At 47.2% G+C, this 13014-nt stretch overlaps 2 protein-coding genes across 2 annotated transcripts in view; one reads left to right on the top strand and one right to left on the bottom strand.

Annotated features, from left to right (window-relative positions):
* The first annotated feature begins 5239 nt into the window (after window positions 1-5239).
* LOC119307690 lies at window positions 5240-6732 on the top strand. The gene has a single exon (XM_037583751.1). The coding sequence runs from the start codon at window positions 5473-5475 to the stop codon at window positions 6487-6489; it is 1017 nt and encodes a 338-aa protein (XP_037439648.1). The 5' UTR covers window positions 5240-5472; the 3' UTR covers window positions 6490-6732.
* Window positions 6733-7341: 609 nt separating this feature from the next.
* LOC119307689 (formin-like protein 12) overlaps window positions 7342-13014 on the bottom strand; it is a 13381-nt gene continuing 7708 nt past the window's right edge. Inside the window, exons 10-15 of the mRNA XM_037583750.1 lie at window positions 9454-9525; window positions 9262-9378; window positions 9073-9141; window positions 8921-8987; window positions 7747-8065; window positions 7342-7646 (exon numbers count right to left, since the gene is read on the bottom strand). Coding sequence (XP_037439647.1) covers window positions 7884-8065; window positions 8921-8987; window positions 9073-9141; window positions 9262-9378; window positions 9454-9525 — 507 coding nt within the window. The 3' untranslated portion in view covers window positions 7342-7646; window positions 7747-7883. The remainder of the gene's footprint in view (window positions 7647-7746; window positions 8066-8920; window positions 8988-9072; window positions 9142-9261; window positions 9379-9453; window positions 9526-13014) is intronic.

The following is a 13014-nucleotide window of genomic DNA, read 5'->3' as shown; positions in this document are numbered from 1 at the left end:
AGTAGTTGCAATTGTGCAGTCAATGAATGAATGAGTACTGTCCGAATCAACCAGAAAAATTAAGGGTTGTCCCTGCAGATACACCTTCAGTTTCATGGTTGACACTACTGGATCTGAATTATCTCCTAAAGCAGCTGCAGAAAGACAGATAGCATTGACCTCACCAACAGCTGACTCTTCAGAGTCACTCATATCAGAGGGCATGTTCTGAACATAGTCTAGCATCTCCTGCACCACGTGCAACTGAATTTCCTGCTTGCAGCGATGATCACGGGCCCATCGTTCTCCACAGATGAAACACAGACCCTTGGATTTCCTGTAAGCACGCAGAGCAGCCCATCGATCTTCAGATGGAGGAGCACGAGCTGGCTCAATGATTTTCTTATCATCCAGAACTTTGTTCACTGACGATCGAGAGCTAGAGTAGGTCGGGCGTTTGCTTCCTTGGTTTGCACTGCCGGAGTAAGCAGTAGTTTCACCCAGTTCTTCAGACAACAAGGCCAGAGCATATGCTGAATCCAAATCCTCAGGTTGCTGAATCCCTACCAACAAACGAACTGAAGGAACTAATCCTTCCATGAATCTGGTAACGTAATGCACTGTGTTTGGATTAGTCTCATAGGCAGTCAGCTGATCATACAGTTCTGAAAATCGCTCCACATATTCCTTGACTGAACTAGTCTACCTAATGTTGAACATCTGAGGCAACAGGTTCTGGTGTTTGTTCCTGCCAAACCTGGATTGTAGCAGGTTGCAAAATTCAGGCCAATTGACATGGGGAGCACGGCGCTGAACCGACTCTAACCAATGCGCCGCTGTGCCTTCAAATTGAGCAGAAGCAAACGACACCCACTGATGTTGCGGAGTGTTCCATAACTTGAAATAATCCTCACAGCGCGACTGCCATAGCTTGGGATTTGAGCCATCAAAACGCGGCAACTCAATTCGAGGACCAAACCCAACAACTTCAGATTGGAACGGGCGCAGTGCTTCAGGAGCTTGAACAATCTGCCTCGAGGGGTTGGGTTCTGGCTGCGTACCTCGTGCTGGTGGGGGTACGTACTACGGAACTGCTCCCCGGTGATCTGCTTCACCGTGGAAATTTTCAGATCCCCCTGATCCACTGCTCGGAGGCGCGGCCCTGGTCGGCGGTGCCGCTCCTCGCGGAGACGACGGGGCGGTGGGGCACGCTGTGGTGCTCCGGTCTCCCCCGATCTCACCGCGTAGCTCGTCGAGGTTGACGCCGATCGCGAGCTTGACGTCGTCGATGCGGCCCGAAAGCTGGTCCAGCTTGCTGTCGAGCTTGGTGAAGGCCGTGGTCATCTCCTCGTTGCGCTCCGCCGAGCTTCTGGAGAGGGCGGCGTCGAAATCGGCCCGAAGGAGCTCGTAAATCGCCTTGGTCTCCGGCGAAATTTTCTCCATGGCCTCGGCGCGGCGGCGAGCGGCGAATCTGGTGTGGCGGCGGTGGGCTGGAATATCCAGGGTTAGAACGGCACTGATACCAGATTGTGAGGGCTAGGGTTCGATATATTCAACCATGGACATGGAATTCGAATTACAAGGGGAAGGAGGGAGGAGGAAGATGCTACTCAGCTCGTGCAGGAGCTCACGCCACACACGCACTCACTAGCCGTTGTGCCAATCGCCGCCGAATCCATCCTGGCTTCGGGTATAAGTAACCTGGTTTAGGCCCACTCCGGCCCAGCCAGCCGAGCGGGTAGGCGAGGCTGCCTCTTGGGCCGGCCTTCCTTTTGAACTGCGTCTTGGCGCTTCACTTGATCGCTGACACATATGCCTGACACTGATACAAATTACTCCCCATAGGCTAAGCAGCTAGTTAATTAAGGTCGACATAACAAAGCAAAAGTGCATGCCTCAACAACATATCTCAGCTAGAATGATGGGAGTGAGAGTGAAGCCACACAAAGTCAACTGCATTATCCATGCGTGCATGTGCATGAAAAGATTCATTGCTCTCTAAAGGTGGTAGCAGTACTACATGCACTTTGAGTAGAGAAGCTCAGCCCAAAAGCTAGCTGTTTGCATGTTCGCGGAATTTTGCTAATGTGTTATAGTATTTCTTTGCAGCCCTGAATGCTGTCTGCTGGCTGGCTGGCTGGCTAATTCAGCTATCTTTTTTGGCTGAATAATTACTTGAGAAAACAACAAGGCAACAACAAACAATGAATGTTGGCAAGATCTGGGATCCATCGCCACTTTTCCAGCTCTCCGCCGTTAACAACAACCATAGAGCCCGTGAATGATAGTACTGCCTCCTAGGTGTATGACTATGACTAGTACGCAGTGTCAATGTCAGTTCAGAGGAAGACTGAGGTTTTTGTTTTCACTGACCAAACAAAGTGCACAGTCCTAACTCCTATTCCTACGGAAATTTAACATTTACAGTTTTGCCACGTAATTTCCTACCTTCAAGTGCTATTTTTTATTTATTTTTTGCGAAAATGATTCAGATCTATTATCAAAGTTCAGCGAAAGTACAAAGCATCTCGAACATAATAAAAAATACATTGAGATTCCAAGACCCACAAACAACCACTATTGCCGCCAAAACGAGCCACCCACGCGCCGCTATCACCGCTCTCCTATGGGAGCCGGCTTGACCTCAGTCTTCCTCTGAACTGACATTTGAGTTCATTTCCCTTTAAATGAAGGGAGTGCTTCTAGCGGTTCCTTGAAAAAGAAAGGAAAATGAGCCTAAGGTCATGTCCCAAAGGATTTCCCCCCAGAAGAGATCAAACTCAATAGATTATTTTTCCTTCACTATTGAGTTGAGGGTGGCTTACGAGAAAATGTCCCGACCTTCAAATGGAACATCTATATAGGAAAAATTCCAAATAACTGAAATCATATGAAAATAATAATCAAAGATGCCAGATTAACAATGGAGTATTTGACATTCAAGTGGGGGTCGGATAATGGAAGGAACTACATTAAAGAAAACATATTTTGAGATAGATAGCATGTTAGGGATATCATATGCATGCTGCCTCAACCCTTAATTTAATTTACACACGCATGTTGCCTTATCATTTGTCAACTACGTACATGCAAGTGCTCGTTCCTCAAATCAAAATAAAATAACAGGTGGCGAGACTCTGAAGAGTCTGAGGTGTAGCTTCCATTCGAAGTGAAGCGCATGCAAGCAAGCAACATAACTAACCTCCATCCAGATAAACTAATAATAATAGTCTACTGTTGGGTAAATAAAGCTGGAGAAGCGGCACCAGCACTAGGCCAACTGATTATTATATCAAAATGATCAACCGTGGTAACTGCCAATTGAGTGCATGGGCCGGTGGTGGAATTCGGTGCCGGACCTAATTTCACCCAACAGCGAGAGCGACAGTTGGACTCCGTCGTCCCACTTTGACCCTAGCGTGTTCTTTTTGTGTGTGTATCCTATTCTTGTTCCGTACACATCATGCCGATCGTTTCTAGGCATCACTAGTGTAAAAAACGCTCTTATATTATGGGACAGAGGGAGTAATAGATTGTGGAAAAGGGAAATCATTGCTTGATAGTGCAGCCTACAAGTGAATTTCTGAATTTTGGGACACGGCATTCTTAGCTCGAGCTCAAATGAGTCTGGATTAACAGTAGAATCATAAAAAAAAATCAGTTTTTTTATGGCAAACAATGACATATGTTCTGAGTGCTTACAAAGTTTCATCTTGAAATCATATTAATGGAAGTCGTGGTAAAAAAAAGATGCTCCAAAAATGCCATTTTCAAAAACATTTTAGAGTACTGATTTTTTATGCGACTCCCACGAATGTCATTCCATGATTAAGTTTGCAAACACTCAATACATTTGTCAAAATTTGCCAAAAAAAAGAAATTTTGATTCTTTTGATTTTTTTTCTTATGAATTTACTGTTAACCAGGAGGTTATTAGTGCTCGGGAGCAGTTGGGGGCTTTCCTGAATTTCACTCCTTTAAACCCATAAAAGATAAGTCCAGATTAGCCCTTTTGCGTGAAACCGTCTAAGGTACCTCCTCCAACCGGGTCGTCGAGTTGGCTGCTCATGACGAGGTTTACCTCCTTCCCCAACTCTCAAAATTGTTTAAATTTCGAGCCTCTTCCAGCTTATACATTATCTTCACTCTCCTCTTTGTCCACATAAACATCGGAATTTGGGCAGAAATTTGAACAACCGACTCAGTAACTTATGTCTGATTTTTCGTATCATATTTTTCTTAAATTTTTTGAATAGTTTGGAGTTTCTCTCAAATTTTGAGATACCAACTCAAAAAAAGATTTTCTTCCAAGTTGTCACCGCAAATGAGCTGAAATTTAAACAACCGACATATTGAGTTATGGTTTTTTTTTTCGTAATTTTTTTTTGGACTTTCTGAATAGTTTCATACTTCGGTAAACAAATGGAAGTACTCTCTCCGTTCCTAAATATTTGTCTTTCTAGAGATTTCAACAAGTGACTACATACAAAGCAAGATGAATGAATCTACACTCCAAAATATGTCTATATACATTCGTATGTGGTAGTCCATTTGAAATCTCTAAAAAGACAAATATTTAGGAACGGAGGGAGTACAAATAAAAACATGATATTTCTTTTACATTTGTGCAAATGAGCTGAAATTTGGGCGACCGGCTAGTGAATAATCTTAATTTTTCAATTGCTATTTTAAATCTAGCTAGAATATTTGTAAGCATTTCAAAAGTATTAGTTAAGTAAATTTTCGCTTGACCGAGACAGTAATAATAATAATGTAAAGAAAAAAAAAACAGACACATGATGCTGAGCGCCCTTGTGGACAGGCAGGCACTTGAAACGCACGGCATATGCACGTCGGAACCATCGCTGCCACGGTTCCACCGCCAGGCTCCCTCCACGTCCGTCCGAAAGCTGCACACATATCCGTCGATTGAGTGGGATGTGATGCAAGAAACCCCTTCGTCGTCACCCGCACCGCTCGATCTGCATGCATCGCCTAGCTAGCGGCTAGCTTGCACCCGACGCACGTACGCACGTCACCTACAATGCGCCTCCTCTTTTTTTTTTCTCTTGTGGCAAACACAATGCGCCTCTTTTGTACGCACATAAACAGGCAAGCAACGGAACGGAACGGGAAGGAAAGAAACACGCGCTCGTCTGATAAAAATGGCGATGATTAATTTCTAGCCTAATTGGTACTGGCGCACAGTACTATATATATTAAATTCGGCATAGGAGTGGATTGCTTGCTTCTTCTCCGGTCCTCCTGTCCATTTCTGATTTCTTCCTCTTGCAGTTACGGTGTCAGCTCCTTCCGCCGGTGGTTGGCCCGGATCAACTCACGCACACTCCTCCTCCTCCTTCCTCCTCTTGACCTCCCGCCAACCATCGCGCACGCAACATAAAAACTCCTCCAGCACTCGAGCTACACAACACAGCACTGCATTGCTCATTGCTGTGCCTGACCTCTCTATCGCCCCGTGCGCACGTCGTCATGGTGAGGAGAGGAGGGCTGCTGACTGGTGGGTATGGCGGCGCGTCGTCGTGGAAGGCCGGGAGGGTCATGAGGGCGGCCGTGGCGGCCTTCTTCAACGGCTACCACTGCTTCAGCCCCGTGGCGGCCATGCTCGCGCTGCCCTTCTCGGCCGCCGTGCTCGCGTCCCAGGCCGCGGCGTCATCCTCCTCGTCCTCGTCGGGGGCGGTGCTGCCCGGCGTGTCGTCGCGGCTGCGGGGCATGTTCCACGCCGCGGGGTTCCCGCCGTCGCCCTTCTTCGCGCTGCTCAACGGCAAGCTGTCGCAGACCGTGTTCACGTACGCGGCCACGCTGCCGGCGGCGCTCACCGTCCTGCTGCTCGCCAAGGCCTGCGTCGCCGGCGTGCTCCGCGCGGACCCGGCGCACGACCGGCGGCGGCGGGGGCGCATGTCGCTCCCGCCCTGCGGCGCCGTGGCGCGCGCGTACCCGGCGCTCGCGGCCACGCACCTCGTCGGCTCCTTCGTCATGCTCTCCGCCAACGCCGCCGCCTTCTCGCTGCTCTTCCTGGCCTTCGGCGCCGCCGACCTCCTGGGCTTCACCTCCCGCGCGTCCACGCTCGCGCTCTCCGCCGCGGGCGCCATCGCCTACTCCGTGGCCGTCGGCGTGGCCACCGTCGTCTGCAACCTCGCCGTCGTGGTGGCGGCCATGGAGGAGCGCTGCGCCGGGCAAGCAGCGGTGCTGCGCGCGTGCGTCCTCATCAGGGGCCGCGTGCCCACCGCGCTGGCGCTCGCGCTGCCCACCAACCTGGGCATGGCGGCCGCGGAGGCGCTGTTCCAGCTCCGGGTGGTGTCGCAGCGCCGGAAGGCCGGGCGGCTGGCGCCGGGCGTCGCCGGCGAGGCCTTCTCGATCGCATACATCCACGCGCTCTGCGTTGTGCTGGAGATCATCAGCTGCATGTTCTACCGGAGCTGCAGGAGGAGCGAGGCCGATGAGCTGAGAGAGCTGGAGCCCGAGGAGAAGGGCGACCTCCAGGCATAGACAGTAGCCGCGTAGCTTTCTGATTCTGAGAAACTCTTGGGAGGGTCTGATCAGACGGTCCAGAGAAACATACTACAGTAGTAAACTGGGATAGCTCTACATGATTTCCCTTTTTTCTGAATAGTTTCATTCGTTTGTTTCCTTTTTCTGTTGGCATGGAAATGAAATGTAAAAGATGGTTCTATTGTACAGCAGAAAAAAAATACCCCGTCAAACTGAAATAAATAACCAGTGGATTTTGCATCGTGCAAAAAAAAAAGGGGGGGAATGATATGGGTGGGTTCAGCATTCTGTACTTCTGTTTTGGTTGAAAACTGCCGGGTAAAGTTTGTTTCACATGCTGGACCAGCCATTGTTGAAGACATTATCTAGTACAGAAGAATATCTCAAGCTCTGCCCTGGCGATCACATCTGTCAGGTTTGAATTTCTGTGTTCGAACATAGGGCTTACTGCCAGATAAGGAGCATTTAAATTACAGCATTACTGCCAGTTTCACGGCAGAATTTTTTGGCCAGTAATGCTACAACTTCAACATAAAATGCAGTTCCATACACCACCACAGATGAAATGAGTGATTAGGGGACAGTGGAGAGGGCAGAAAAGAAGAGAGTGCAGTGTGAACTAGCAACAGAGGACCATTTTCCGTTTTGCACATCATCAGACAAAAACACTGAAGCTATCATTTCAGTTGATCAGGAGAGCAACCGCATATGTCATATGTTGCTCTTTCAAGACAGGGTTCATGCACAAGCACCTCGATCTCGATGCATGATTTGGCAACAAATCGAAAGCATGGCTGTGCGGAGCGGTTACAGAAAGATCAGTATATATATATTGTAGAATCACCTGGTTGAGCTACAGTGTTGTGTGTCAACCTATCTATCGTTTCAAAACCGCCTAATCTGTTGGTTGGAAAATTTCCTGTGGTAACAACACTAATCCTTTTCTATTTCTTCTAAACTACTAATCATTGCTTACATTCCTTTCATTTTCCTAGCTTACAACCACTGGCCTACTCCTGCTGCTACTGCTAGTGTAAAACAAATGGGGGAAAATCTAATAATAAGAAATCTGTACACATGGACCTACGTTAGGTGCTGGGTTAGCTTTGTACAGTGTAATGGGCTATCAAACGTGGATGTCCAACCGGAAGTATCTGTACGAAACCAAATAAGTGATTCTAGGTTAGGGTTATGCCGAGAAGAACATTTCATGAGTTAGGATGAAACAGAGCATATGCATAATTGTATGTTTACCTTGTCTTGTAGGCATGAGATGTCCCCAAGGAAGTCATGCATCTGGCGACAGTCGAGCCTCCTGAAGATCTGCATGGCTGGCAGAGGTCGTCTGCTGAGGAAAAACTGATGACCGTACCCAAGTTTCGGGACAGATATCATTTGAAGGGCGACCTTGGTGATCCTACATTTCCATCTTTCGATTTTACAGGAGTTCTGTCCTGGCTTGCCTCCTTTTCCGCTTCTTTCAGCGCTTTCTTCCTCTCAGCCTCGATCTGCTTGAGATTCTCCTCGTGCGCCTTCCGAAATAACCCCACAAAGGTCAGAAGGGTGGAAGCAACTGCATAGTTTTCAAGATTCAGTATGAGTAAGAGATAAGAGGGATATCGAATTACTAGCAAATGCTTGCTTTATTTTGGAGATAGATGAGGACATGCAAGGAGTTTAGGACATTGATGCCATTTTTTAACTTCAAAGTAAAAGAAAGACATTTAACATCGGTTAAATGATAAAGCAGGTCATAAATCGCATAAAAGGAACTGTTGTAGTTCATAGACATGTATGTTTTCCATTTGATATTTACTGGCTCAAAGAGAGCAAACTGAAGAGGGAAATAACTACAGCAGATCTGATAAGGAGCAAACTATAGGAGTATTCTAGAGGCAAATAAGCAAGCCAGTCAAGCAGATCAGACGATCAGGTAAATGGTGATCCCAACCAGGCAACCACTCAACCAGTATTGATAAAACTGGAGACAGGTAGCAATAAGCCAAAATCACCACAAAAAAGTCTAGCTAGGGGTACGTTGGAGAGAATCCTCGTTAATCCAGCCGAGGTTCAAAATCTCGCCCTTAGCTCGTTATAACATCAATCAATGAATCTCAAGAAGTTTTCTGAGCCCTGACTCCACACTTCCAGGTGAAGCATCAATTAACTTATTGCAGAAGAAAAACTGAAAATGTATCGTTGTCTTGGTGAAGGGCAGGTGCAGTCTGCCTATACCATTTTAAATCAGACCAAACACATCCATAGTCTCTAGTTTCTCAGTCTATCATCTTAGTGCATCAATGGTCACAACACACTATCTTCACTAAAACTTCACAAGCATAATTGGAAAAGGAGGAAATAAAATATACATTCATTCAGGACCATCTCAAATAGACTGATTCAATTGATAACTTGGCATGGAAATTACCTTGCTCAAAAGGGTATTTTGCAGGGTCTTCTCCAAAATAAAGGGAAAGTGCATCTGCACTTCTACCCTGTCAGCACTTGTACGTCAAAAGTGGACAAATTTGAAGTGTACACTATTAGTAATGAAAGCAGGGAGGGGCACGAAAGGCTTACTACATCAGCGTAGAGTGCTGATAGGGCACGTACATCAGCACCAGAATCATCAAGGAACTCCTTTAAAGTCTACAATGCATCGAAGCAACAAATATATAGAGCATCATACAAGAAAACGTTGAAAAATACAAAATAGCTACCAAAACACTTCATTAAAAGCAAATGGTCTCAGAAGGATGGGAAATGTACCTTTCGAAAAACATCAGAAACTGGCCCATCACTTTCTGAAGCAGTTAGTTCCTGTTCAACTTTCTCTAGCCCTTTTACAACTGCCTGCTGTTCGTCCGCCAATGCTTTCAATTGCAACTGTTTAAATAACTCCAGAATATTTAGTAAATATTATCAATGTAAGTCATCCATATTAGTCAGCATGCACAATACCTTCGAAGCAGCTTCCAAGCTAACTAGATCCTCATGAAAATCCAGTAGTTCTGGTGACTTTCCTGCAAGGGACTGAAGAACACTTAAACCAGTCATTAAGTTTTGAAGCATACTGTATATGAATGCAAAATATGCAGCATGAAGCCATGAACCAAGAAAAATATTGGCGATTGGTTTTCTTCAAATTTATAACACATTGTGATTCTAAGGTCCGCGTCTACGTTTACAACAACACCCATATCATGATCTACGATTTCAACACTAAACTAGCCAACTGTCTATAGATTCACGAGAGTTTGAATTATAAACAAATCTACATTACAAAAATAGGACCTGGTCGATAATAATATCCTGCGATTTGAAATCAATGTAAAATCATATCGAATTACTTATAACCATGATTCAGATTCTCCTTTGTTAATACGAGTATTTTCAGACATGGCCTAGTATATGCATACAGATAATTCCAATATTTTCAGGTTGAATTGCCTGTCTTTTTGAGGAAACTGTAGCGAGGCCCCAACAGTGAGCTTATTAATAAACAGAAAAATTACAAGTAATGTACAATATTTACTGGAAACCCTGTGAGTTGATCTCTACAACAAGATGGCTACATGGGATACTAAGCTAAAGAATCCAGCCAGTTAAGCATAGGGGTCTTAAGACTCAGGCTGCATTTGGCATTGCGGTTGATTATGATAATCCAGCTTTTCGGACCAGCTTTTGCCCCTTTTGCTGTTTGGCTAACCAATTTACCCTGCTTTTTTGGTTATTTTTTCGAGCAGATTATAAAATAAGTTAAGCTCATCACAGTTCAGCAATAGTAAACTGAGCCTTAGCCTACTTTTTAAACCTATACAAAAGTAGCTGGCAGTCCTTAAGAAAGTTAATCTTCCACGAAGCAGAGGGTCTACTTTGCTCAAAGATTACATTAGGGTAAAGATTTCAAGCAAAATGGCTTCGAGAAATAGGTGTGCCAACTCTTGAGATGTGCTCTATAGCACGAGGGAGGCCAATTAGTGTGCAGGTAATACCAGCAAGCCACAAGCCTTGCTTAAGTAATGAAAGAACAGATAATCGTGAGTTTCTAGAGTATCGGGTCCACAAAGCACGCAGATGGAACTGTCAAATCTAGTTCCTTCTGATTAACATGTCTCTGGTGTTAAGTCAGTCTTGGAGTAGGAGCCAGGAGAAGGCCTTGACTTTAGGATTGCACTTGCAGTTGCAGGCCCAGAGCCATTTAAGATGACATGGGTTTGGTGATCCTTGGAGACTTATTTAGTTTTTACCTTGGACAATTTTTTGACCCCAGATGCAGCTCCAGACATCATTACTGAGATCATGAAGGTAGATTCTGTTAAGATGTTGATGAAGGTAAAGCAGCTCATTGTAGGCTTGACTAGAAAGCAGAAGGCGAAACATGTGAAGGATATTGACAGCTAGGCTGATCATCCAAAAAGCAAAGCTGGTCATTTATGGTGAAAGAGTGAAGTCTGGCATAAAGCTCACAGGGAGGCCGCTTGATTCAAGGATCGCGTACAAAGGAGATGTTTGCCGCCTCTATTAATATGACATCTGACGATTCTTTTTCACTTGTCACAAAGGCCCAGGGGCGAAGCCAGAAAAAATTATTGCTGGTGTCATATTTGTAAGTATAGTGGTAGCATTGCGTATTTGTAAGAGTATCTTGTTACCTCTAAAGTAGGCTAGTGAAAAATCATTGGTGTCATTTGACACCATTGACCACATGCTAGCTCCGCCCTGTGAAGGCCGAAGACATCAACACCACCAAAAAGAACCCGCATGAGTGGAAGGAGGAGGTGATGCTGTTGTCCTAACAGAGAGGCTGCTCAATTCAAGGATCAATTAAAAAGGATTTTTTTTGTCGCCTCTATTAATATTTGGCGATGCTATTGTACTTGTCACGAGGCTGAAGACATCACGCCACCAAAAGAACCCACACGAGTGGAAGGATGGGGGTGCTGTTGTCCTCATAATATCACCATACCAGGCTAACCCATGGAATGTTCTCCTTACTGTAGAATGTATGAAGTGTTAGATGTGTATAGTTCATTGTGTACATCCCCATTGTATAAGGGGCTTTTATGCACTTTACCACATCTGTATATGTACTAGCCTTTGGCCCTCAGTAAAGCTTAGTTGCTCACTTATCCAACATGGTATCAGATGCTAGGTTAGCCTCGCTCTCCCGCACGATGCAACTCCGTGCTCCTCCTTCCTAGCCCACCTCGTCTCCGGCCACTCCCGCTCGATTTCGGCCGATTTTTCCGGCCGCTCTCGACTGCTGCTGCACCCTCCACCACCGCCTGCTCCTATCCAGGCCGTCGTGGCTGCACCGGCCCCTTCTGGCGCGCTGCTCCCGCCCGGCCGCGTCGCTCCCGTCTGGCCGCGCCGCCTCTGTCTGGCCGCGCCGCTCCAGCGTGAAGCCGCCGCTCCTGGTGCTCCTGTCCGGCCAGCGCGAAGCAGCAGCTCCTGTCGCTCCTGTCCGGCCAGCGCGAAGTCGCCGCTCCGGGCGCTTCCGTCGCTCCCGATTGGCCGCCGCTCCAGGCGCCGTTCGAGCCTGACCCCAGGTCAATCCCCGGCTGGGTCGCCTCGCTCGCGGGCTCTGCTTCTGCTAGATCGAGCGAGCGCTCTCTCTGCCCGATCCCGATCCCGATCCAGTTTCTGGATCCGTTGACTTATCCAAAAAAAAAGCTGCAGAGTGATGTCCTCTTCGGGCTATGTTGCGGTTCCTCGGTGCTCGGTGATCTTTGATGGCACCAACTATTCTGAGTTTGTGGGCTTCATGCGCATCCATATGCGTGGACTCCTTCTGTGGGGTGTTCTCTCTGGCGAGGTCCCTTGTCCACCATGCCCGGTTGCGCCAGTGGCCCCAATCCCACCAGTGCCGCCGGTCCTTGCTGCTGATGCTTCTCAGGCTGCCCGGGATGCTGCCAAGGCTCTGGATGATGCTGCGGTTGATGCTTATGATCAGTAGGTATCCGCTTATTCCGATGCTCTCTCTGTATACCGGGATGATCTGTCTGCTTACACTCAGTGGTGCAATGATGATGCTCGGGCTGCTGTTGTTCTCACTGCGAGTGTGCTCCCTCAGTTTGCCTCAGAGTTTATGGGACCTGGCACCGTTGCAGCGATGTGATCTTACCTCTGTCAGCGCTATCAGCCCTCTGGTGATGCTCTCTACCTATCTGTGGTGCGTCAGGAGCATGCACTCCAGCAAGGTGATTCTTCCGTTGATGAGTTCTATTCACAGTGTTCTGCCATCTGGCGCCAGCTTGACTCTCTTCGGACAGTTGTTTGTGGAACCTGTCGTTGCTGTCAGACTACTCGTTCAGATCTCGAGTTTCAGCGGGTCCATGAGTTCTTATCTTGTCTCCGGTCTGAGTTTGAGCCTAGACGTGCTCACCTGCTTGCTCGTGGTCGTGTTCCTATCTCCGAGATACTTGCTGAGCTTCGTGCTGAGGAGACCCGCCTTTGCTCTGCTGGGTTGCTTCTGGTTCCGTCAGTATTGGCCGCCCGGGCTCCTGTGTCGTCTGCTCG

Source organism: Triticum dicoccoides, chromosome 5B (genome assembly GCF_002162155.2).
Source record: "Triticum dicoccoides isolate Atlit2015 ecotype Zavitan chromosome 5B, WEW_v2.0, whole genome shotgun sequence".
NCBI lineage: Eukaryota > Viridiplantae > Streptophyta > Magnoliopsida > Poales > Poaceae > Triticum > Triticum dicoccoides.
Note: the sequence above shows the minus strand (reverse complement) of the source record. Positions and strands in the feature narration are given on the sequence as shown.

Bases quoted from the DNA above. Each gene is read 5' to 3' on its own strand.
- LOC119307690 (XM_037583751.1), top strand. From the start codon at position 5,473: ATGGTGAGGAGAGGAGGGCTGCTGACTGGTGGGTATGGCGGCGCGTCG.